A 23,586-nucleotide genomic window follows, 5' to 3' on the forward strand; every position below is an offset into this window, starting at 1 on the left:
ATTATACAGTTGGAAACCTGATGCCTGCTTTACTACTTTTCACATTTTCCTTTGTTCATTCCTTGTGGGCATCTCTGGTTTATTATACTTTAAATTGTTTATCGATTCATAACTCTTTTATTCCTAGATTTTCTGCCAATCAGTTCTTCTCATTTCTTTATATAACTTGATAAAATTTGATGATTAATACTTAAAATATTCAGGAACACTTTTTGTTATTACATCCTTCGGATTCCTTCTTCTTCAGCAAGTACTTCATAAACATAACACTGGCCAAAGTTTTGTTCAGTATCTTCATAGGGTACCATCTGTTAATATCCTTCCATGCTATTACAGAAGCATAAACTGCATCTTTAAGATCAAAAGAAGCCTGAAATTTCCACACACTACAGTCAGAATTCTTAATTTGAGAGTGAAAGATGCCCAATAATCCACTCTTGAACTTCTGGATGGCACCTTGATTCATTGGCTGGATTAAAGAAGTCCTTTTTGCAGGCAGGTAGGTGATAAAGCTGTTTGCACAATTAAGATTCAAAGTTGGAAGATGTCCCCTGCAGTTATCTAGGAAAAGAATCCCTTAGCTGGCCTTAAGCATTCTGAGGTATTCTTTCAGACCCAGTATCACATTAGTAAAAACCAGTTCTGTACAGGAAGATGTGTTGCTCCTACAGGCTTCCAGACATTTCTCACAAGCAATAATAATTCTGTTTTTCTCTTTTAACGTCAAAGAAACTATGAGGATTCTGTGTTCCTCAGTCAGATTATTATTGGGCAAATAATGTCAAAAATACAGATTCATCTTTGTTATTAAATTGATAAGATGTCAGATTATGCTTCTGGACTAAAAAATTGAAAACCTCATGAAGTTGTCTGTAGGCTCAGCATCAGCAACTCTAGGTCATAACAGACATGCTTATAAATGCTGTGTGATGTAATCTGAAAGTAGAATGTAGCTTCACATCAGACTATATGACTTTTCAGTGAACATTGTTAACTTTATATAACTAAAAAGTAACACAAACCTTGATATTAGGTTTTTTAAGTGCTTATTTGAAATCTATGTACACAATCCATGTCAAACAGTGTAGGAATTTTTTCACAGTTGTCACTTGTCAGTTCTCTAAAGGGTCTCAGTATAGCTCTAAATGATTGTGACTAATGCTCTAATCACTTGAATATTGGTAGTTCTTAACTAGCCATGTGCATCAAAATCACTGGAAGAGTCTTTAGAAATACAGCTATGTTGACTGTGGCACAGGCCCATAGAATCTGCAGTTAAGAACCATTTTGTTGACTCACCTATTTTGAAGTTATTAATGATCACAATTCTCTTTATATCTTCTTCACTATTGTTTTTTACTTCTAATTTCTGCCTTATGATCAGAATTATAGGCTTTCTTTTCATATGTTGACCATTTTTAATATCTTTCCTTGATATTTGCTTTAGGCTGTTTTAAGTGTCAGTAGGATCAATTAAGTAGAAATTCCTTAAAATAATCTCACAGTCTAGGATTAGACTTCTGAATTATATCACAGAAGATGGCCAAGGCCAGAAGCATTTAGTAACTAGTTTCGCTTTTATTCTGCTGAGGAGCTGTGTCATAAAATTTCAGTCAGGTAATTGTCAGAGAAGCCAGGTCTCCTGAGATGACCCACTTTGCCAGTTTGATGCTCCAGCCCCTCAGGGTGCCCCACATGGAGTAGACCACTGGCATTAGGCTTTGGGAGCTTTCTGGGCAGCATTCGAATTTCCAGACTATAAAACCACATTGAGAATCTGCTACCCAATCAATAGTGAATTCTCATTGAAGAAAATATAGAATGAATAAAGGTCTAGTCCCAACTGTTGAGAAATGTACAGGATTGGAACATGAGAAACATTTAAAATAACAACACAGGATCGTATATATGCTTTCACTTTATGTTCAGCAAAATCAGTCTGTTCTTGGATAAATCTGCTGGCTAAATTTGGCCAGAGAAATAATAGCACATTTTCACCTTAATTATTAAAGTCTGTAACTCAAAACACTAAAAATTATTCAGTTTTAGACCCTTAGCTAGTGGCATACTACCAAACTGTTCACAAATTCACATACCTGTTCCAAAATCTTTAGTGTGTTTGTTACGCTTCCTTTTTGATGGTATAGTTATCCCATTGTGTGTCCAGGACCTGTGGTACAATGTTGAATAGCAGTAATGCTAGCAGGCATTGTTTTTGTCTTTGGTTTTAATGATAATGCTATTTGCAAGGTATTTTTGATAAATACCCTTTATCAAGTCTAGAAAATTTTCATTTAAAATTTTAAATTTTCATTTAAAATTTTCATTTCATTTGATGAAGGCTTTTTTTTTAAATCACGAATGTGTCAAACTCTGTCAAATGAAATGAATCGATTTTCCCCCTTTAGTCATATGATAAATTGCTTAGATTTTCTAATGTTGAATAGCTTTCTGTGTTTTGGTGCTCTGGAACACTGTATAGCTTCAGAATTACCTGAAAAGTCCATGCAGACTTTGTGTTCTGGAGAGCTGACAACTCCCAAGTCACCCAGCACATTTCTAGTTGTTGTATTACCCAGAGAAAATGCTGAGATAGTGTGAATATGATGATAGGCTTATTAACACATTGATTCTTAACACACTGACAAAATCAGAATCAACTGAGTTAATTCCAGTGCCATATGAACGATAAAGTGCAGAATTCCAAATGTGACAAATAAAACCTTGCATGGTCAGCCAAGTGCGGTAGCATACACTGTAGTCCTAGCAACTTGAGAGTCTGAAGCAGGAGGATTGTAAGTTCAAAGCCAGCCTCAGCAAGTTAGCAAGGCTCTAAACAACTTAGAGAAACCCTGCCTCAATAAAAAAAGGCTGGGAGTGTGTCTCAGTTTTTAAGCGCCCGTGGGTTCAATCCCTGTTACAAAAACAAAACAAAACAAGTGTTCCCTCCTGCACTGTCTAGCCAAATGTGTTTTTAAGCACTTGAAATGTGGTTAGTGCAACTGAAGGACTGGCTTTTTAAAATTATTATTTCATTTTCATTTCAATTTCAATTTAAATGGACACATGTGGCTTGCTAGTGGTTACACTTTGAGGCAACACAGATCTGGAGTCTAGGCCTTATCTAATCTTCTATCCTGCCTTCCACCACCTCTTGCATCCCTTACGTTCTAGCTGAATTTAATTACTTGATGATTTACAATTGTACTGTGCTGTTTAAATGTTCTTCTCTGCCCAGCATGCCTCCTTACCAGCCACCTGGCGACTTATGGTTCATTCCTGAGGACTCCATTTAAGTGTGGTCAAGTCATAAAGCCTTTCTTGGCCCAGCTTTCCTCAGAAGCGTTGGGGCTTCCTCTTCTGTATCCTCACTGTACTTAGACATCCAGTGTACTGTGATTATTACACTTAACTCCCTACTGTCTTTTTAGTACTTTCAAAGTAGAAAGCACTTATCTTTATCTTTATATTTATCTTTCTGCTCTCAGGCTTTAGTACATTATAGGTTCTCAGAAAATACCTGACTTATACCAGGAGTTAATAAATAATCAGTAGGAATGGGCAAGGCATGTTCGTGGGAGAGTTTTTTGTGTGTCTACAGGGAAGTATGGGACTTGGGAATAATGGTAAATAAACCATTATATAAGGCTCTTTGAATTCAAGAGAAGCCATTTAGGTTTGCTTGATTCCACCAGAAAATGAGCATGATTGAAAGTTCTGGGCAAGAGGCTAAGCATCTTTTCAGGGCATTATGTCTTGTGTTAAGCCACTGGTGGATTCAAGTAGAGAATATCCAATCAGGGGTGTCAGCCTGGCAACTTGACACAGTTGGCAGCCTGTGGCATCAAGACACTGGGCCATGAAGAATTGTAGCATATGTCACCCCAGAGCAGATCTGCCTTAATATTGAGGCATCTTCTTTTTATCTAGCCACTTTGCAGGTGCTCCCAGCTGTGACTGTGTTCTTTTCTTAGGGAAGGCATCTTGCTAATTCAAGCCTGCCCGCCCCCCACCCCGCCTCCCACATACATACCAGCTGAAATCTCCATATGGGACCAGCTCTCTAGTGCAGTATAAACAACTTTGTGAGCTTTTCAAAGGCAAATGGAGTAAATGCAGGATACTAAGAATTTTCTAATGGTAGATAGATGAGAAGTTGGTATTAGAAAAAGGAAAGATTAGGCTTGAGAACAGAAATAATGGTTCATTTTTTCAGGCAAAATATGTGGAGAAAATAAGCAAATATCTTGGGCTTACCCCATGATTTGGGTTAAGGAAAAAATGAGCAGGCAGCGGGTGGTCAGGAATAGTTTTCCTAGAATGATAATGATGGAAGATAATTGAAATATAAGGATAAAATATATGGAGAGGAAATATGGGCAAGCAGGCATTCTTCACCATGTCAGAAGGTGGTCAGTAAAAGGAAGGAAGAAAAATATGTGGCATAGTAGCTAGAGTGGAACCTGTGCGATCAAATTAAACTAGTTTCAGAAACAAGCTGACCTGTTTGTGTTTGAAGACAGAGGAGATAGAGCCAGTAGAAATAAAATCAAAGACATTTAAGGAGTGAGGAAAGAGTTGGATAAGGATGAGACTAGTTAATTTTAAATGGAAAAGGTAAGACTGTTCTTGGAATATTGAAAGATAAAGCAGGGATGAGGTACCACATCAGAGCATGGATGTGGCAGGAGGCACAGAAAGAGCAGAGCAAATGTGGCCAAAATGTAACTGTTAAAATTAATAATATTGGGGCTGGGGGTTGTGGCTCAGCAGTAGAACACTCAACTAGCATGGGTTCAGTCCTCAGCACCACATAAAAATAAATAAATAAAATAAAGGTTTCCTGTCCAATTACAACTAAAAAAATAAATTATTTTTTAAAAATTAATAATATTGCTTTTCCTGCAGCTAACAAAATTAATGGAATACCCTCAGGATGTGGAGGAGGAGGAGGGAATGGAGCTAGTGGCCAGAGAACTCCACTATTTGAAACTTACTCAGATTGGGACAGAGAGATCAAGAGGACTGGTGCTTCTGGGTGGAGAGTTTGTTCTATTAATGAGGGTTACATGATATCTACTTGGTGAGTCCAATTTTAACAATATTGTATATAACTCGAAGTGACTTTTCTGAGAGGAATAATAAAATTCTGCCTTTGATAACTTTCAGGTTATGGTTAAAAGAATATTTTTAAATAATGTTTTAACAGATATATTATTTCAAAGATAAGGGCTTTTTTACATTTCGTAGTACCAATTATCCTTTGAAAGAAGTTGACATTTACTCCTTATTGTCAAGAATAATTTGATCAGTGCTTGTTTGTATTTTATTTTGTAATTATCTTTTAAAGTTGGTTTGTTCACATCAAAGTCCAAAGAAGTTTATGCTGAATTTGCTTCATATATTTCTTAGCCTTTTTAATGTAAATGGTCTTCTCCTACCTCCTTTATACTTAGCACTTATTTGCAAACAAAGCCAGGTCATTTGTTCTGTAGAATTTTCCATTCTAGATATTGCTTGTTTTTTCCTTGTGATATCCTCTACCTCTTGTATTTCCTCTAAAACATTAGCTCTAGAGGTGCAATTGGATCCAGGTTTAGTATTTTTGGCAAGAATGTTTCATTAGATGGTGCTCTGTGCCTCCTGGTATATTAAGTTCAGTCTCCAGCCAGTCATTTGGTGTGTCTGTGTGTTTCTGTCTCTCTCAGGTTGTCTCACTTTGTCTTTCTTTTTCTGTGTCTGCCTGTGTACTCTCCACCCCCATACATTTATAGTGCTCACTGACCAGTAGGCTATAGAGCTGTCAGCCTGCTTCATCCAGTGCAGATTTACCTTTTTTATATCAGGGTTTTAGCTGCAAAAATAGTTTTCACTAAGAGTGAGGATGATTACCTAATCCATCATTTTATTAAGGATTAATATTAGTCATATTCTAATTCTGTCATCTTTTGGTTTTCTATCAAACTTTTTTTTTTCCCAACAGCTCTATAATACCCTAAATACAGTTCATACAAGAAAAGCAGTGTACATCTTTACTTTTTCTCCTTTACTTACAGCTTTTTAGAATAGTGAGCTAGTTCACTAGAATCCTTCATAAGTGACCAGGAATTTTTTTTTAATTTGTCTAATATCATTTAGTACTGGTGAAAGTTTTGGAATGTTTTAAGATCATTGATATCCTCAGTGGTTCATGCACATAATTACCTTAACATGTGCTACCCTGTTATTACTGGTTGATCCAGTACTGGGAACTTTGGGAACTTTTAAGTGTACAGATCTGGGGAATGTATGTTGGGGCATGTAGCTGTTGTCTTCCACTTCCTCTTGAATTTGACCTGTGTGGCCATTCTGTCCTGGTATACATGTAAGAAGCATATTATAGGGCCTAAATAACCTGCCTCTGTCCATCTTCCAGGCAGAATGAAGAAAAAAAGGAGGGTTTTTGTTGTTGTTGTTGTTGTTTTTGAGGTTGCAGTGAGCACACACACTAGTAATTGTTGTTTGGTCTGTATCCTAGAGTCTGACAGTGCTTTAAAGGGATGAATAGGATAGATGATGAAAATAAGAGAACAGTAGCTAAAATTTCTTGGTAGATTTATGGGGTTTGTTTTGTTCACCTGGCATTTTCTTACCCATAGCCTTTCAAGAGAGTGCATGTTTGATTAGTAGTCTAGCGTGTGTTTGATTAGTCTTCTGGAAGATATTTTGTTTTAAAGAATTTTTCTCATGCTGTAAATTTTAAATTTGTGAGAATTGACCACCTCACAAATTACAGACTGAGAAGTGCAGGATCATCAGTGCCCCTCACCAACATGGCTATTAAGTGGAATACACATTAAGTAGGGATAAATTTGTTTAATTATAGATGAGTTCTCCACAGTCCATTGTTCTGTCTTGAGTACAGGACTCATGTATGATCTCTCTCTCTCTTTTTTTTTTTTCCTCTCCAGCCTTCCAGAATACTTTGTAGTGCCAAGTTCTTTAGCAGACCAAGATCTGAAAATCTTTTCCCATTCTTTTGTTGGAAGAAGGATGCCAGTAAGTGCTTTCTGTTGGATGTGATTGATGCTGATATCCATTGTTTCTACCCAGTGAAGTACAGATTCTGTCTCTCTTGTAGCTCTGGTGTTGGAGCCACTCAAATGGCAGTGCTCTTGTGCGAATGGCCCTTATCAAAGATGTGTTGCAGCAGAGGAAAATTGACCAGAGGTAATTGACAGTTGATCTTTGATATTTTAGGAAGTTTTACTTGTCATAAATAGGTGTAGTAAGTCTCTTACTAATTGCAAATAGTTGGCATGGTCTTATTAGTTACCATCATATATTCTATATAAGAATTGCCATTTTGTAAAAAAATATGAATATATTAAAATTAAAAGTTATAGTCAATATAATTTAATTCTTTGGTTTATAAAAGACCTTTGTACCTTATTTCATTGGCATTTTGCAATAATATTGCCTTTTTTTTTTTTTTAAGAGAGAGTGATAGAGGGAGAGAGAGAGAGAGAATTTTTTTAATATTTATTTTTTAGTTCTCGGCGGACACAACATCTTTGTTGGTATGTGGTGCTGAGGATCGAACCTGGGCCGCACGCATGCCAGGCGAGCGCGCTACCGCTTGAGCCACATCCCCAGCCCTAATATTGCCTTTAACAACTTTCAGAGTACTTGATTTCCAGTTGACACAGTTCAGAATAAATCAAACTTTCCTTATGGTGCAGTGTGTTTTCTTTAGGTCTGTGACGTCATGATACCTAAGACAGTGGTTTTTAAACTTTTGGAAATATTTTAAAACAAGTTTGGCAGCGTCTGCTAGTGAGCAGTAACCTCTGTATTACTGAAGTAGAAGGCATTTCTCAGATATCCTCATTGCAGTGGGCACACTCTTAATAATTCTCACTATAATGCCCTTACATTCTCAACTGCTGCTGCTTTCCACTGTCCCGCTGCCCCTTTCCTGGCCACCACTCTGTGTCCTCTGCAGGCCCATCCTTTTCCTTCTCTAGACATCATATAAAGTCTAAGGCCACTTCCTCCTCATACTCTAAGTTCTCTTCCTAATGAAGATCACTCAGGTTGTGGCTTTAATGATCACCATATTTATATCTCCAGTCTAATTTGACATCTTTCATATGGATATCTCTAAGGCCCTTTAAACTCATTATGTCCAAAAACCAGACTCAACAATATGGCCATCATGCCTCCCCCAGCCTGCTCTCAGAAACCGAGGGATTAGCTTTAATGTCTTCCTCTTTCCTTTCCTTCCCCCTCTCCAGTGCCTCATCAGATTTTGTCACTTCACTTTTCAGAAATCTTATAAGCCCATGTGCTTCTACTGTAGCTTTGCCCTATCTATATGCCTTATCTATGATTTCTTCCTTCTGGGTCCCCTCTCCTCCAGGGCCCTAGCTACCTGGATGTATCCTAGTCTTTTTGCTTTCCTGACATTTTCCATTGCTCTTTCTTCTTCCTGTGCCACCTTCTTTATGCTTTTCTGTGAGTATACTTCACTCCATCCACTTGGTACTTGCTCCTTCTTTCTCAGTTCAGATTCTCCTCCTTAAGATAAACCTTCTCCAATCCCACAAAACCAAAGACTCTGTTCTCTAATATGCGGATGCTAATTCATAATTAGGCAGCGGGGTGCGGGGGGGGCACACTAGGGGAGAATAGCATTATCTTATATTAGGTAGAGGAAAGTGATGGTAGGGGAAGGGAGGGAAGGGGATGTGGGGATAGGAAAAATAGTAGAATGAAACAGACATTTTTACTGTATGTATATATGTAACTACATGACCAATATGATTCTGTAACGTACACTCAGAAAATGAGAAATTATATTCCATCTATGTATATCAAAGTGCATAAATGCATTCTACTGTCATGTGTAACTAATTAAAACAAATTTAAATTTTTTTTAAAAAGATAAACCTTCTCCATGTCCAAGATGAGATCAGGACTCAGTTCTGCATGTTCTAGAGCCCTTGAACCTTTTTTCATCACACTTGATTCTGTCATACTACGTGTTGTGTATTACAGTTTGATTCCTGATCTTTTCTCTGTAGACCCCATGGTGAATGTGTCTGTGTTATGTACCGTTATGTAGTTATCCCAATATTTATTAAATTTCTTGTTGAGTAAATGAGGAAAAAATGAACAGATCTTAGAAAACAGACTTATAGAACATCCAAATGTTACAGTTTGTTTTTGGAACAGCCTGATCTTAGGGTTTTTTCAACAGTCAAAAGTTGAAAGTCACATTTGTCAAAGCAAGTAGCTGTCAAGTTATCTTGAAATGACCCTTCAGTTTTCTAAAAAAGTACAACCATTTACATTAATCCTTATTTTAATTTATCTTAATCATGTTAGATGGATTTTACTTTTATCTTTATCCTATTAGAATTCACTGACCCTTCTATTATATATACTTCAAGTTTTATTTTCACTAACATGTACTATTTAAATGCTCAGTTAGGAATTTTGCCATTGAAAGAAAGATTGCAGCACTACTGGATGAGAGTTAATTAGAAAACCTTATAAGCAGTGACCATTTTAATTATTTAATTTCTTAGACTAAGTATTATTTTAGTACCCTGGGTTTTTTAGCAATCCTATTCTTTATAAATAGTACAGCTTCTCTTTGTTGTCCAATCATCTGCACATTTTTTCCTTCAGAAGAAAGGTTTCTGTAACAGATACACTTGTTTTCCTCCACAAGGCCTTTGCACTATCCTTCTGCCTACAATACTTTCCCCTAGATTTTTGTGTCACTCATCATGAGAGTTCAGCTTCAGTATCATTTTCACAGAGGAACCTTTTGCTGACTGTATAACATAGTCTGTAGTTACTTGATTGCATCTTCCAGAGCATTAACCATAGCCTGTTATTTTTCCATTATTTACCTTACCACCAACCAGAATGTTATCTCCATGAGGGTAGAGACCTAGCCCATCTTGTTTATATCTCTATTTCCAGCTATTAGGATAATGCTTTGATTTAAAGTACTCAATAAATACAAGTCGAAGAAATTACTGATTATTAACTAAAGAATTTGTCTTTATTAGGATTTGTAATGCAATAACTAAAAGTCATCCACAAAGAAGTGATGTTTACAAATCAGATTTGGATAAGATCTTGCCTAATATTCAAGAAATACAGGTGGCATTTGTAAAACTTAAGCAACTATGCGTTAATGGTAATTTCCTTTTTATTTTGTCTATAGATGTAATATAATGACTAGAGGGATGAAGAATTATATGAGAACTGTCAGGAGAGGTGATGTTTCTTAAAAACATAGAAATAGATATATTTAAGAAGACTATATTTTTTTCAATTTACATTTTATTGTATGAGACTGCCAACCCCCAGAAAATGAAGTTTTACACTGCTTTCTATTTTGGAAAAAAAAATGAACCTGTTAAATCTCCTCCAAATCATGAAAGTTATAATAGAATATCTTTACAAAAGCATTTGCTAAGTAGAGTACTGCATTACCTTACAGATTTTAATGCATATAGTTACATTTTGAGATGGTGACTTGATATGGGTCTCCATTAAAGCCATGTTGTAAGTATGGCCTCAGAGTTCTAATCTCTGTTTGAGCAAACTCTTAAGCGGTTAGAGGGTGCCCTGAGGAAGTCACATTAAGGTATATTTAGCAAAAACAGTTCCTCCTTGAGAGAGCCCCTGTATTACTTGAGAATCAGGAGAGGTGGTCTTGTAGTAGGTCTGGAAAGTGTGTGGGCACTGGCCTCCAAGGAGAGCTTTTCAGGAGCAAGGTATTTTAAAAACACAGTACCTTGAATGATTATCCACACCCTGGGTGGGGCAGTAAAGGTGCCCTCTCATGCCTACACTGGTCAGCCCCCAGGTCCATGTACAGAGAAAGACAGCAGGGGAGGACAGAACTCTGCAGTAAGGAAGCTGTGAGGTGGGGCCTGGACAGCTATTTGCACAGTTCTGGAGTACCTAAGTAGAGGTGGGAGCTGACCAGGAAGACTGGGAATCACAAACTCTCAGGAGAGAGTCAGACTCATATTTCCCTGAAAGAGCCAAAGAGTAAAAGATAGGGATTCAGGGAATGCTTTGTTTTGTTTTTTAATAGAATTGTCTTACATGTTTACTAAAGTAAAAATGCATGATATTTTCTTAAAGCCAACTTTTAGTATTAGAAACTATGCTGTTGTATCTCTTAACTCTGATTACCAATCATGTAAAAATAACTTTTAAACGCCTAAAAATGTGTTTGTGTGTATGTGTATACACACTTACATATACCTGCCATATGTATTACAGAGCCTTTCGAAGAAACTGAAGAGAAATGGCTGTCTTCACTAGAAAATACTCGGTGGTTAGAATATGTCAGGTTTGCCAACTTCTTCCTCCTTTTTTATTTTAACATTTTATTTTGAAATAATTGTAGACTCACAGAAGGTGCAAAAGTGGTAGAGAGAACTATGCATTCTTCACCTGCATCCCCCAGTAGTAACATGTTAAATAACTGAAATATAGAATGAAAACTATGAAATCAACATTGATTTCACCAGTTTATGAATGTTCTGTGTGTGGGGGGGTGTGCATACACATGTACTTCTGTGCAATCTTGTCACATGTATAGATTCACAGAACTACTACTATAGTCAAGGTACAGAACTATTCCATCGCCACAGGGCTCCTTTGTGCTGCCCCTGTTACAGTTGGGTCTCTACTTCCTTCTCATGAATGTTATATAAATAATCCCTTCTTTTTTATAAAGGATTAATGATTTTCCCACAAAAATCATAACATATACTCTGAAGAATCATATATATACCAAAGAAATTCATAAACATTGAGAATATAAATGTATATAATGAAAGTTGAGTTTTACTTGATTTCATGCACTTTTAAAATGTATTTGTGGTGGAATGTTGATATTTAACAGTATTTTTCCCTTTCTCTTTTCAGGGCTTTTCTTAAACATTCAGCAGAACTTGTGTACATGCTAGAAAGCAAACATCTCTCTATAATACTACAAGGTAATTTAAATAATTCCTGAAACACCATGCCAGTCAGCTTTGGTGATTGATAGTTCATCATCAAGTAAATTACATCACTTTTAGCTATCTTTTTTTTTAATGTGATTTTTAAAGTTTTTTTCTTTTTAGTTATACATGACAGTAGAATGTGTTTTGATACATCACACATACATGGAGTATAATTTCCCATTCTTATGGTTGTATGTGATGTGTCATGTATTCATATATGAACATAGGAAAGTTATGTCTAATACATTCTACTGTCTTTCCCATTCCCATTGCCCCTCCCCCCCACTATCCCCTGTCCAATCCAGTGAACCTGCACTCCTCCCTCCCCACTGCCTATTGTGAGTTAGCATCAGCATATCACAGAGAACATTCAGCTTTTGGTGTTTTAAGGGATTGGCTATTTCACTTAGCATGATAGCTTACAGTTTCATCCACTTACTGGAAAGTGCCATAACTTTATTATTCTTTAAACCTGAGTAATATTACATTGTGTGTATGTACCACATTTTCTTTATCCATTCATTTATTTAAGGGAACCTAGATTGATTCAATAGTTTACCTATTGTGTGTTGAGCTGCCATGAACATTGATGTGGCCACGTCCCTATAATATGCTGATTTTAAGTCCTTTGGATATAAACCAAGGAGTGGGATAGCCGGGTCAAATGATGGTTCCATTCCAAGTTTTCTTTTTCTTTTTTTTTAATTGATTTTTTAAAGAAAATAAATGACAGTGGAATGCATTACAATTCTTATTACATGTATACAGTACAATTTTTCATATCTCTGGTTGTATATAAAGTATGTTGACACCAATTTGTGTCTTCATACATGTACTTTAGATAATGATGTCCATCACATTCTACCATCTTTGCTAATCCCCTGCCACCTCCCTTTCCCTCCCACCCCTCTGCCCTATCTAGAATTCATCTATTCCTCCCATGCTCCCCCTCCCTACCCCAATATGAATCTGCCTCCTTATATCAGACAAAACATTCGGCATTTATTTTTTTGGGATTGACTGACTTCACTTAGCATTATCTTCTCCAACACCATCCATTTACCTGCAAATGCCATGACTTTATTCTCTTTTATTGCTGAGTAAAATTCCATAGTGTATATATGCCACATTTTTTTTATCCGTTCATCCACTGAAGGGCATCTAGGTTGGCTGCACAGTTTAGCTATTGTGAATTGTGCTTCTATAAACATTGATGTGGCTCTGTCCCTATAGTATGCTGTTTTTAAGTCTTTTGAGTATAAACTGAGGAGAGGGATAGTTGGGTCAAATGGTGGTTCCATTCCCAGCTTTCCAAGGAATCTCCATACTGCTTTCCATATTGGCTGCACCAATTTGCAGTCCCACCAGCAATGTGTACCTTTTCCCCACATCCTCGCCAATGCTTATTGTTGTTTATCTTCATAATAGCTGCCATTCTGACTGGAGTAAGATGATATCTTAGAGTAGTTTTGATTTTCATTTCTCTGATTGCTAGAAATGATGACTATTTTTTCATATATTTGTTGATTGATTGTGTATCCTCTTCTGAGATATCTGTTCAGGTCCTTGGCCCATTTGTTGATTGGGTTATTTGGTTTTTTTTTTTTTTTGATGCTTAGCTTTTTGAATTCTTTATATACCCCAGAGATTAGTACTGTATCTGATGTGTGAGGGGTAAAAATTTGCTCCCGGGATGTAGGCTCTCTGTTTACCTCACAGATTGTTTCTTTTGCTGAGAAGAAACTTTTTAGTTTGATTCCATCCCATTTATTGATTCTTGGTTTTAATTCTTGTTACCTTGCTCTTGGATAGGCAGAATTAATATTATCAAAATGACCATACTACCAAAAGCATTATACAGATTTAATGCAATTCCGATCAACATCCCAATAGCATTCCTCATAGAAATAGAAAAAGCAATCATGAAATTCATCTGGAAAAATAAAAGACGCAGAATAGCTTACACAGTCCTTAGCAGGAAGAGTGAAGCAAGTGGCATCACCATACAAGACCTTAAACTATATTACAGAGCAATAGTAACAAAAACAGCATGGTATTGGCACCAAAACATACTGGTAGACCAATGGTACAGAGTAGAGGAGACAGAAACAAACCAACATAATTACAATTATCTTATATTAGACAAAGGTGCCAAAAACATGCAGTGGAGAAAAGATAGCATCTTCAACAAATGGTGCTGGGAAAACTGGAAATCCATATGCAACAAAATGAAATTAAACCCCTATCTCTCACCATGCACAAAACTCAAAGTGGATCAAGGACCTAGGAATTAGACCAGAGACTCTGCGTCTAATAGAAGAAAAAGTAGGCCCTAGTCTTCATCATGTGGGTTTAGGCTCCAACTTCCTTAATAAGACTCCCATTCCAAGTTTTCACTATACTGCTTTCCATAGTTGCACCAATTTTTAGTCCCACCAGCAATGTACGAAATTTCTCCCACATCCCTGCCAACATTTATTGTAATTATATTTTTGATGATTGCCATTCTGACTAGAGTGAGATGAAATCTTAGTGTAATTTTAATTTGCATTTTTTAATTGCTAGAGATGTTTAATATTTTTTCATAATATTTGTTAACTATTTGTAATTTCTCTTCTGTGAAGTGTCTGTTCAGTTTCTTTGCCCATTTATTGATTGGGTTATTTGTTTATTTGTTTTGTTGGTATTAAGTTTTTTGAGTTCTTTATATATCCTGGAGATTAATGCTCTATCTGAGGTGCAGGTGGCAAAGATTTTCTCCCATTCTATAGGTTCTCTCCATGTTCTTGATTGTTTACTTTTTTTGTGAAGATGCTTTTTACTTTGATACAATCCCATTTATCGATTCTTGATTTTACTTCTTATGCTTTTGGGGTCTTGTTGAGGAATTCAGTTTCTAAACTGACATGATGGAGATTTGGGCCTAGATTTTCTTCTAGTAGGAATGGGGTCTCCAGTCTAAAACCTAGGTCCTTGATCACTTAGAGTTGAGTTTCGTACAGGGTGAGAGTCGTCTCATTTCTTTCTATTACATATGGATTTTCAGTTTTCCCAGGATCATTTGCTGAAGAGGCTGTCTTTTTTTTCAATGTATGTTTATGGTGCCTTTGTCTCTGTCTTCTATTCTGTACCATTGGTCTTCATGTCTGTTTTGGTGTCAATATCATGCCATTTTTGTGATGCCTCCTGCATCACTCTTGCTGAAGATTGCTTTGGCTATTCAGGACCTCCTATTTTTCCAAATGAATTTCATGATGCCTTTTCTATATCTATGAAGAACATATCAAAACCTTAATAAGAATTGCCTTAAATCTGTTGTATAGTGCTTTTGGTAGTATTGTGATTTTGACAATATTTTCTCCTACTCTATGACTTTCGAAATATTTTCCTAATATCTTTTGAAGCACTAATTTTAAAATTTGGTGAAGTACTATTTATCCATTTTTTTCCTTCTTGGATCATGTTTTTGATGTCATATCTAATAACTATTTCTAATGCAAGTCATGAATATTTTTTCTCTACGTTTCTTATATAGAATTTTTATAGTTTTAGCTCTTACATTTAGCTATATGGTCCATTTTGAATGAATTTTTGCATGTGTTCTGAGGGAAGAGTGTAATTTCATTTCTTTTACATATGGGGATATTAAAATATCCAGCACCATTTGTTGAAAAAATGTCCTATCTCTATTAAATTGCCTTCACACATTTATCAAAAATCATTAACTATAAATACTAAGGGTTTATTTTTGGACTCTATTTTATTCTATTGATCTTTGTCATTTCTTTTGCCAGTACCAGTACCACACTGAGTACTGTATACTTGTATAGTAAATTTTGAAATTGAGACGTGAGTATTCCAACTTTGCTTTTGAAATTGTTTTGGCTTGTTTTTTTTTGTTGTTTGTTTGTTTGTTTGTTTGTTTGTTTTTTGTATTTCTATATAACTTTCAGGCTCAGAAAAAAACAAAAAAATTCTCCTGGGATGTTGATATAGGAATGTGTTGAACCTATAGATCAGTTTAGTAAGAATGCCATCATATTGAATCTGCCAATCTGTGAGGTAAATGTCTGTGTTTATTTAGGTCTTCTTTAATTTTATCAGCAATATTTTATTGATTTTATTATACAAGTCTTTTGTTTATTAAATTTCAAGTATTTTTAATGGCTGTGATTATAGTTTTCTTAACTTCATTTTCAGATTTATTGTGTATTCAGATTGTTACTGTGTATAGAATTTTTGTGATCTTACTGAATTCATATATTAGTTCTAGTATTACTTTGCAGCTTCCTTAGGATTTTTTATATATTGAATCTTGTTGGCAAATACAGTTTTTATATCCTTCATGATTTGTGTGCCTTTTATTTCTTTTTCTTGCCTAATTGCTCTGGCTAGAACCTCCAGTACAAAGTACTATAGAAGTATCAAGAGCAGACATCCTTATCTTATTCCCAGTCATAGGGGAAAGCATAAAGGGTTTTACCATTGAGACTGCTATTATAGGTTTTTGATCAGATTGAAGAAATTCCCTCTATTCCTAGTTTGCTACGAGTTTTTATCAGGAATGAATGTAGAATCATGTCAGATGCTTTTCCTGCATCTAATGAAATGATCATATTGTTGCTCTTTATTCATAGGATATATTAATTTGATTGGCAGATGTTAAACAAGCCTTCCATTCTTGGGATAAGTCCTTGGATTTCTGGAGTAATTTGTTAACATTTTGTTGGTAATTTTTACATCTGTAATTATAAAGGATTTTGGTTGATAGTTTTCTCATTTCTTTGACTGGCTTTAATATCAGGGTAATCTAGTCTCACTGAAAATGAGACAGGAAGGTAATATTTGTTACCTTTTCCAATAATAGTGAACAGTCCCTCTTCCCCATTTACCTCTGAGTCATTACCATGTGGAGTTGTAGTAGGAAGATTACATTGTACTTAATATCTTTGACAGTAGTAGAATGGATTATACTTAGTATCTTTGACAGTAGTAGAATGGATCTATGAGGATTTTTTTTTTTTTTAAAGAGAGAGGAAAGGGAGAGAGAGAGAGAGAGAATTTATTTATTTATTTTAGTTCTCGGCGGACACAACATCTTTGTTGGTATGTGGTGCTGAGGATCGAACCCAGGCCGCACGCATGCCAGGCAAACGCGCTACGGCTTGAGCCACATCCCCAGCCCCTATGAGGATTTTTTTTATAGTAAACCCTTGAAATGTAAGAACGTTGAGGGATTAGCTGCTATTATTTGGCAAATATTCATATATAAAAAAACCATCTAAACATTGTTCTGTGTTTCCTCCTATATATAATTTTTGTAGTTTTAGCTCTTACATTTAGCTCTATGGTCCATTTTAAAACACTAATTTATCTAAAAGTCTACAATGTTTTATACTTGCTAGAATCCAGTATAATTTCCCTACATAGATTATTTTGAAGATGACCTTTGCATAGAATACTGAATTATCTAGTTTATCTCTACTTCCCTTCACCATTTCTGTTTGTTGTAATCATTTTCTTTCCATTTTATTGACAGAGGAGGAGGGAAGAGACTTAAGCTGTCTCATAGCTTCTCTTGTGCAAGTGATGCTGGATCCATATTTTAGGACAATTACTGGATTTCAGAGTCTGATACAGAAGGAATGGGTCATGGCAGGATTTCAGTTCCTAGACAGATGCAACCATTTGAAGAGATCAGAAAAAGAGGTAACAAATGTCTAATAAGTGTTTATAATAACTATGTAAGTGAAAATCACTTTTGGAAGGTCACATTTCCTTAAAATTAGGTGCATGAGTTAAGAACTTGAGTTTTTTTGGGGAGGGCATCCTTTTAACAGCTGTGGGGTAGTGGCTGCCTTGAACCCATAATTAGGCTGTGGAAGGCCCTATAGTATCTTATGGGCCAGACAGTGAGGTCAGTTTTTACAGGGTGTTTCAGAGAGGACTATTTAACCTGTGGGAACACAGGTATAAGAGATGTTGGCAGTGGCTGCCCTGGGCCGCATACCATGTGGCCTAGAGCCTGATACCAAACTGTTTTCTGAAATTTGGGGAAGTTTTCTGAATGCTGAGCCCAGAAGGTGAAATAAAAAATTAGTTACAGAATTTGGTAGAGTGTTTTATGTTCTAAAGAACTGTTTCCAAGACATGCTTAAACACATATTTTGCTCTTCCCCATTCATGCAGTGGCAACCTGCTCATCTGTTTGCTTTTCCACTTTAGCTTATACTTAACAGGCAAATAAAGGTTATGATGTGTATCATGATCAAACATATTTCTTAGGTTTGACATAGATATGTTTGTTCTGTTCACACTGTCTTGACTGAACGTAGGAGCCAAATGTTTTAGACTTAGCTGTTTTCTTATTAATCCCTTAATAACAGAAATAATTTGGAAATTAATGTGAACATCATTAAATAATCTCATTGTCTGTATTTGCCAGTCTCCCTTATTTTTGCTCTTCTTGGATGCAACATGGCAACTGTTAGAACAATACCCGGCAGCCTTTGAGTTTTCTGAGACTTACTTAGCAGTGCTTTGTGACAGTACCCGGATTTCACTATTTGGCACCTTCCTGTTCAACTCTCCTCACCAACGGGTGAAGCAAAGCACAGTAAGTGACATGGTAGCTGTAGCTATGTGTTTTTTTGTCTTTTTGTTACTTACAACTTTGAAATGTAATTGAACTATAATTAACAGCGTATTTTTAAAATATTACTCTTTCAAGCTGAAATTTTTGAATGCATTAAAGACAAAACCCTAGAAAGTTATTTTTAATTGCTTTTTTAAAATTGCTTTTGAAAATTATTTTTTATAAATGAACATTTTGTGTTTTCTCTAATTCATAATAAATGAATTTAAGAATATGATTACTTTGGGGCTTGGGATGTGGCTCAAGCGGTAGCGCGCTCGCCTGGCATGCGTGCGGCCCAGGTTCAATCCTCAGCACCACATACAAACAAATGTCTGCCAAAAACTAAAAATAAATAAATAAATATTAAAAAATTCTCTCTCTCTCTCTCTCTCTTTAAAAAAAAGAATATGATTACTTTCTTAAAAATTTCATGTGTTCCTTTTAGTTATATATGACAATAGGATTCATTTTGACATAATTATAAAAGCATGGATTATTATTTGTTCTAATTCAGTCCCCAGTACCCCAGTATTTCCCCCACTCTGCATCTTCTTCCCTCTACCCAACTGATCTTTCTGCTCTTTACTTTGTTTGTTTGTTTAAATTAGTGTCTGATGGGTGTATATGATGGTGAGATTCACTGTGGTACATTCATATATGTACATAGAATGTTAGGTTAGATTCATTCTACTCTCCCTATCTCATTCCTCCTCTCTTCTCTTCATTCCCCTTTGTCTACTCCACTCATCTTTTTTTTTTTTTTTTTAAATCCCTCTACTCTTATTTTGGATTAGTTTCTACATATCAGAGAAAATATTTGACTTTTTGGGACTGGCGTATTTCACTTAGCATGATAGTCTCCAGTTCCATTCATTTACTGATAAATGCCATAAACTCATTTTTTTTTATGGCAGAGAAAGACTCCATTGTGTATATATTCCACATTTTCTTTATCCATTCAACTGTAGAAGGGCATCTAGGTTGGTGCCATTGCTTAGCTATTGTGAATTGTGCCATTATAAACATTGATGAGTCTGTGTCACTGTAGTATGTTGATTTTACATCTTTTGGATATATACTGAGGAGTGGGATAGCTGGGTCATATGGTACGTCATTCCTAGTTTTTAAAGGAATCTCCATAATGCTTTCCAGAGTGACTGCACTAATTTGCAATCCCACCAACAAGACATGAGTGTACCCTTTTTTCTACATCCTCAAATCTCAGTGTACATTGTTTTAATTTTTATTTTCCCTAATTGGCGGAGATAATGAACATTTTTCATATATTTGTTGAATATTTGTATTTTTGTATTTTCAGAAATGTCTATTTAGTTCCTTTGCCCACTTATTTGATTGGGTTATTTATTTTTTTGTTGTTAAGTTTTTGAGTTCTTTATATATCCTCAATGAAATTGATCTGTTTAAGCTTTCTATATTCTCATAGCTCAGTTTTGGTTGGTTGTGTCTCTAGGAATTTGTTAGTATCTTCAAGATTCTCTAGCCTATTGGAGTATAAATTTTTAAAATAGTTTCTGATGATCCTCTGGATCCCAGAAGTGTCTATGATTATATTTCATTTTACATTTTAGATTTTGATAAGTTGAGTTTTTTTCCCACTTTCTTTGGTTAGTTTGGCTAAAGGTTTATCAATTTTGTTTATCCTTTCAAAAATCCAACTCTGTTTTGTTGATATTTTGTATTTCTTAAATCTAAATTTCATTGATTTTGGCTCTGATTTTAATTATTTTCTGTCTGTTACTGATTTTGGTGTTGGTTTGTTCTTTTTCAAGGCCCTTGAGATGTAGTGTTAGATTATTTACTTGGGTATCTTTCTATTTTTTAATGTGTGAGCTTGGTGCTATCAGCTTTCCTTTTAGGACTGCTCTCATATTGTTCCTGAGCTTTTGATATGTTGTATCACTATTCTCATTTATTTCTAAGAATTTTTAAAATTTCTCTCCTAATTTTTTCTGGTATCCATTCATCATTCAAAATTGTATTATTTTAATCTCCAGGTGTTAGAGTGCTTTCTATTTTTTTATCATATTGTTGATTTCTAATTTCATTCCATTGTGATCTGATAGAATCCCACATATTATCTATTTTGTATTTGCTAAAATTTGGTTTGTGGCCTAAAATATGGTCTATTTTAGAAAATGTTCCATGTCCTGCTGAGAAGAAAGTAAATTCAGTCATTAATGGATGAAGTATTCTATAGATGTCGGTTGGGTCCATATTATTATGTTTTTAGTTCTGTAGAATCTTCACTTAGTTTATGTTTAAGTGATCTATCCACTAATGAGAGAGGTATATTAAAGTCACTCGGTATTATTATACTGTGGTCCATTTGATTCTTAATATTGAGTTTGTTTGATTGCATAGACGTTCTATTGTTTGAGACATAAATATTTATGATCATTATATTTTATTGATGTATGATTATCTTAAGCAGTATAAAGTGATCTTCTTTGTCTCTTCTGATCAATCTTGGCTTAAAGTCCACTTTATCTGATATGGGAATAGCTAGCTCTGTTTGTTTATGAATCCCACATAAATGGTATGTTTTTTTCCCATCCTTTCACCTCCAGTCTGTGGATGTATTTTCTTATGAGGTGAGTCTTTTGCATGGCGTTGGGTCCTTTTTTTTAACCCAGTTTGCCAGCCTGTTTCTTTTGATTGAAGAGTTTAGACTGTTTACATTACTGTTATTGAGACAAGATTTTTATTTCCTGCCATTTGGATTTATTTCTAATGTTTAAAAATTGAACTTGAGTCTCCTTTAATTGATCATTATTCTAGTTTAACTCCTCCCTATCCTTTTTTTAAAATTTTTCATTTCTTCTTCATGAAACATTTGGTATGTTTTGTAGTGCAGACTTTCTAGTTATGAATTTTTTAGCTTCTGTCTGTCTAATTTTTATTTCATATTCAATTCTGAAGCTTCGTTATGCTGGGTATAGTATTATTGGTTGGTATCCATTTTATTTCAGAGCTTGATGTATATTATTCCAAGCCCTTCTGACTTTTAGTGTCTGGGCAGAGAAATCACTTGAAATCCAGATTGGTTTATCTCTATATGTGACCAGTCATTTTTCTCTTGGCAGCTTTTAAAATTCTATCCTTATACTTATATGTTAGATATTTTTACTGCAATGTGTCTTGGAGTGGATGTTGTATATTTTGTATATTCTTGTATATTTTGTATATTTGGAGTCCTATATGCCTCCTTCATTTGAATTTCCATTACATTCTTGAGGTATGGTAATTTTTCTGATATTATTTAATTGAAAAGATTATGCATCAATTTAGCTTGTATTTCACAGCTTTAATCTGTCCCAATAAATCTTCAACTCAACCTTTTAATGTTATCCCATATTTCTTGAATATTCTGTTCATGGAACATCTTTTCTTTATGGTTGACTTTATTTTCAAGGTTATATACCATGTCTGAAGACCTGAAAATCTACTTTTAATGTGCTCCAATCTATTGGTGATGTTTTTCATTGAATTTTTAATGTGGCTTATTGATTCTTTCATTTTAAGGATTTCTGTTTGGTTCTTTTTCAGAATCTCTATCTCTTTATTGATGTGATCTTTCACGCTGTATTTTCTGATTTTACTCCTTACATCTTCTTCTAATTCAGAAAACATTTTCACTATGAGCTTTCCAAATTCTTTCTCTGACATCTCCTCCACTGTGGTATCAATGAAGTCAATTGTTGAAGCATTATGGGCTGTTTGGGATGGTTTGTTTCCTTCCTTTTTCATATTGTTTGTATGTCTACCCATCTATTGATTTAGTTCTCATTTTTTAAACAAAGGACTACTTTGTGAGCTACTTTGTCTTAAAAGCCCTCTCAATTCTGCTTTTCCTGTGCTGCCTTCTTACTGTGTTTTGAGGAGTTCGGGATTCACTGCCTAACTCACTTCCATCGTTTTCCAGTCCACTGATCAAGAATGTAAATTACTTTAACCACCTTATGTGTTGTGCTTTGGGATTTATATTTTCACATTTGGGTTGGTTAATAAAAATGGTGTTGTCTGAAGACATTATTTCCTAAATCAGTGAATAAAAGGTGTGCCATGTAAGATCATTTCTCTTTGAGAGTCAAGGAGCAGGGGGTTTGGAGATGAAGTATAGAGGCCGGATATGGTGGCACATACCTGTAATCCCAGTTACTTGGAAGTCTGAAGCAGGAGGATTGTAAGTTTAAGGCCAGCTTGGGTAAATTAGCAAGGCCTGAAAAATAATTTAGAGAGGCCCTGTCTTGATAAAAATGAAATGACTGGGGATATAGCTCAGTGGCAAAGTGTCCCTGAGTTAAATCCCGAGTTCTAAAGAAAAGAAATGAAGTGTAGGTACAGCAGTAGATTGAAACTCTGGGCATTCCCTTAACCATGTGTTCTCAGAGTCTCTTCTGTCACGTGGCATTTCACTTTTAGGTATGGTTATAACTATATGATAATAGTTTATTGACCTACAGTCAGAATCAGTTAGTATTAAGGAGAATCTCGTGCCAAACTAGAAATTTTCTCCTCTTGATGTGTGTAGAAACCTTCTGAACACAGTTGTATCTACCTTCCTGTGAGCCAACAAGTCTCACCCATAAATACTGCAGTGACCAGGGAGAGAAATCAAAGGGCGGCCCATATAAACATGAGGGAAACTATATGAGAAGGGGATTTTCATCTCAGTGACCCCTGGGGTCTTCAGCCTCAGTATTAAGGTCCTGGTCTAGAAAAATTCTAAGCCTCCAGTTCGCTCAGGATTAAACCTGTGAGCCCGGGTTCATCATCTGTAACGTAGATCCATCGATCTAATAGTCATGTTTTGGGCCTCATTGTACAAGATGAAAATGTTTTGTAAATTGTGAAATATTTTGTAAATTATTCTGGAGAGAGAGGAGTTTTTCTGGATTGTAT

General features: G+C 35.4%; 1 protein-coding gene across 3 annotated transcripts in view; it reads left to right on the plus strand.

The window, feature by feature from the left end:
* MTMR10 (myotubularin related protein 10) overlaps positions 1–23,586 on the plus strand; it is a 54,293-nt gene that overhangs the window by 24,030 nt on the left and 6,677 nt on the right. For all 3 annotated transcript variants that reach the window (XM_081291248.1, XM_081291246.1, XM_081291247.1), the window contains 8 exons: positions 4,909–5,083; positions 6,951–7,038; positions 7,121–7,209; positions 10,065–10,195; positions 11,296–11,365; positions 11,947–12,017; positions 17,566–17,735; positions 18,472–18,642. In XM_081291248.1, coding sequence (XP_081147374.1) covers positions 4,909–5,083; positions 6,951–7,038; positions 7,121–7,209; positions 10,065–10,195; positions 11,296–11,365; positions 11,947–12,017; positions 17,566–17,735; positions 18,472–18,642 — 965 coding nt within the window. The remainder of the gene's footprint in view (positions 1–4,908; positions 5,084–6,950; positions 7,039–7,120; positions 7,210–10,064; positions 10,196–11,295; positions 11,366–11,946; positions 12,018–17,565; positions 17,736–18,471; positions 18,643–23,586) is intronic.

The sequence above is a fragment of the Spermophilus citellus genome, assembly GCF_964194105.1.
Source record: "Spermophilus citellus genome assembly, chromosome: 4".
Taxonomy (NCBI): Eukaryota; Metazoa; Chordata; class Mammalia; order Rodentia; family Sciuridae; genus Spermophilus; species Spermophilus citellus.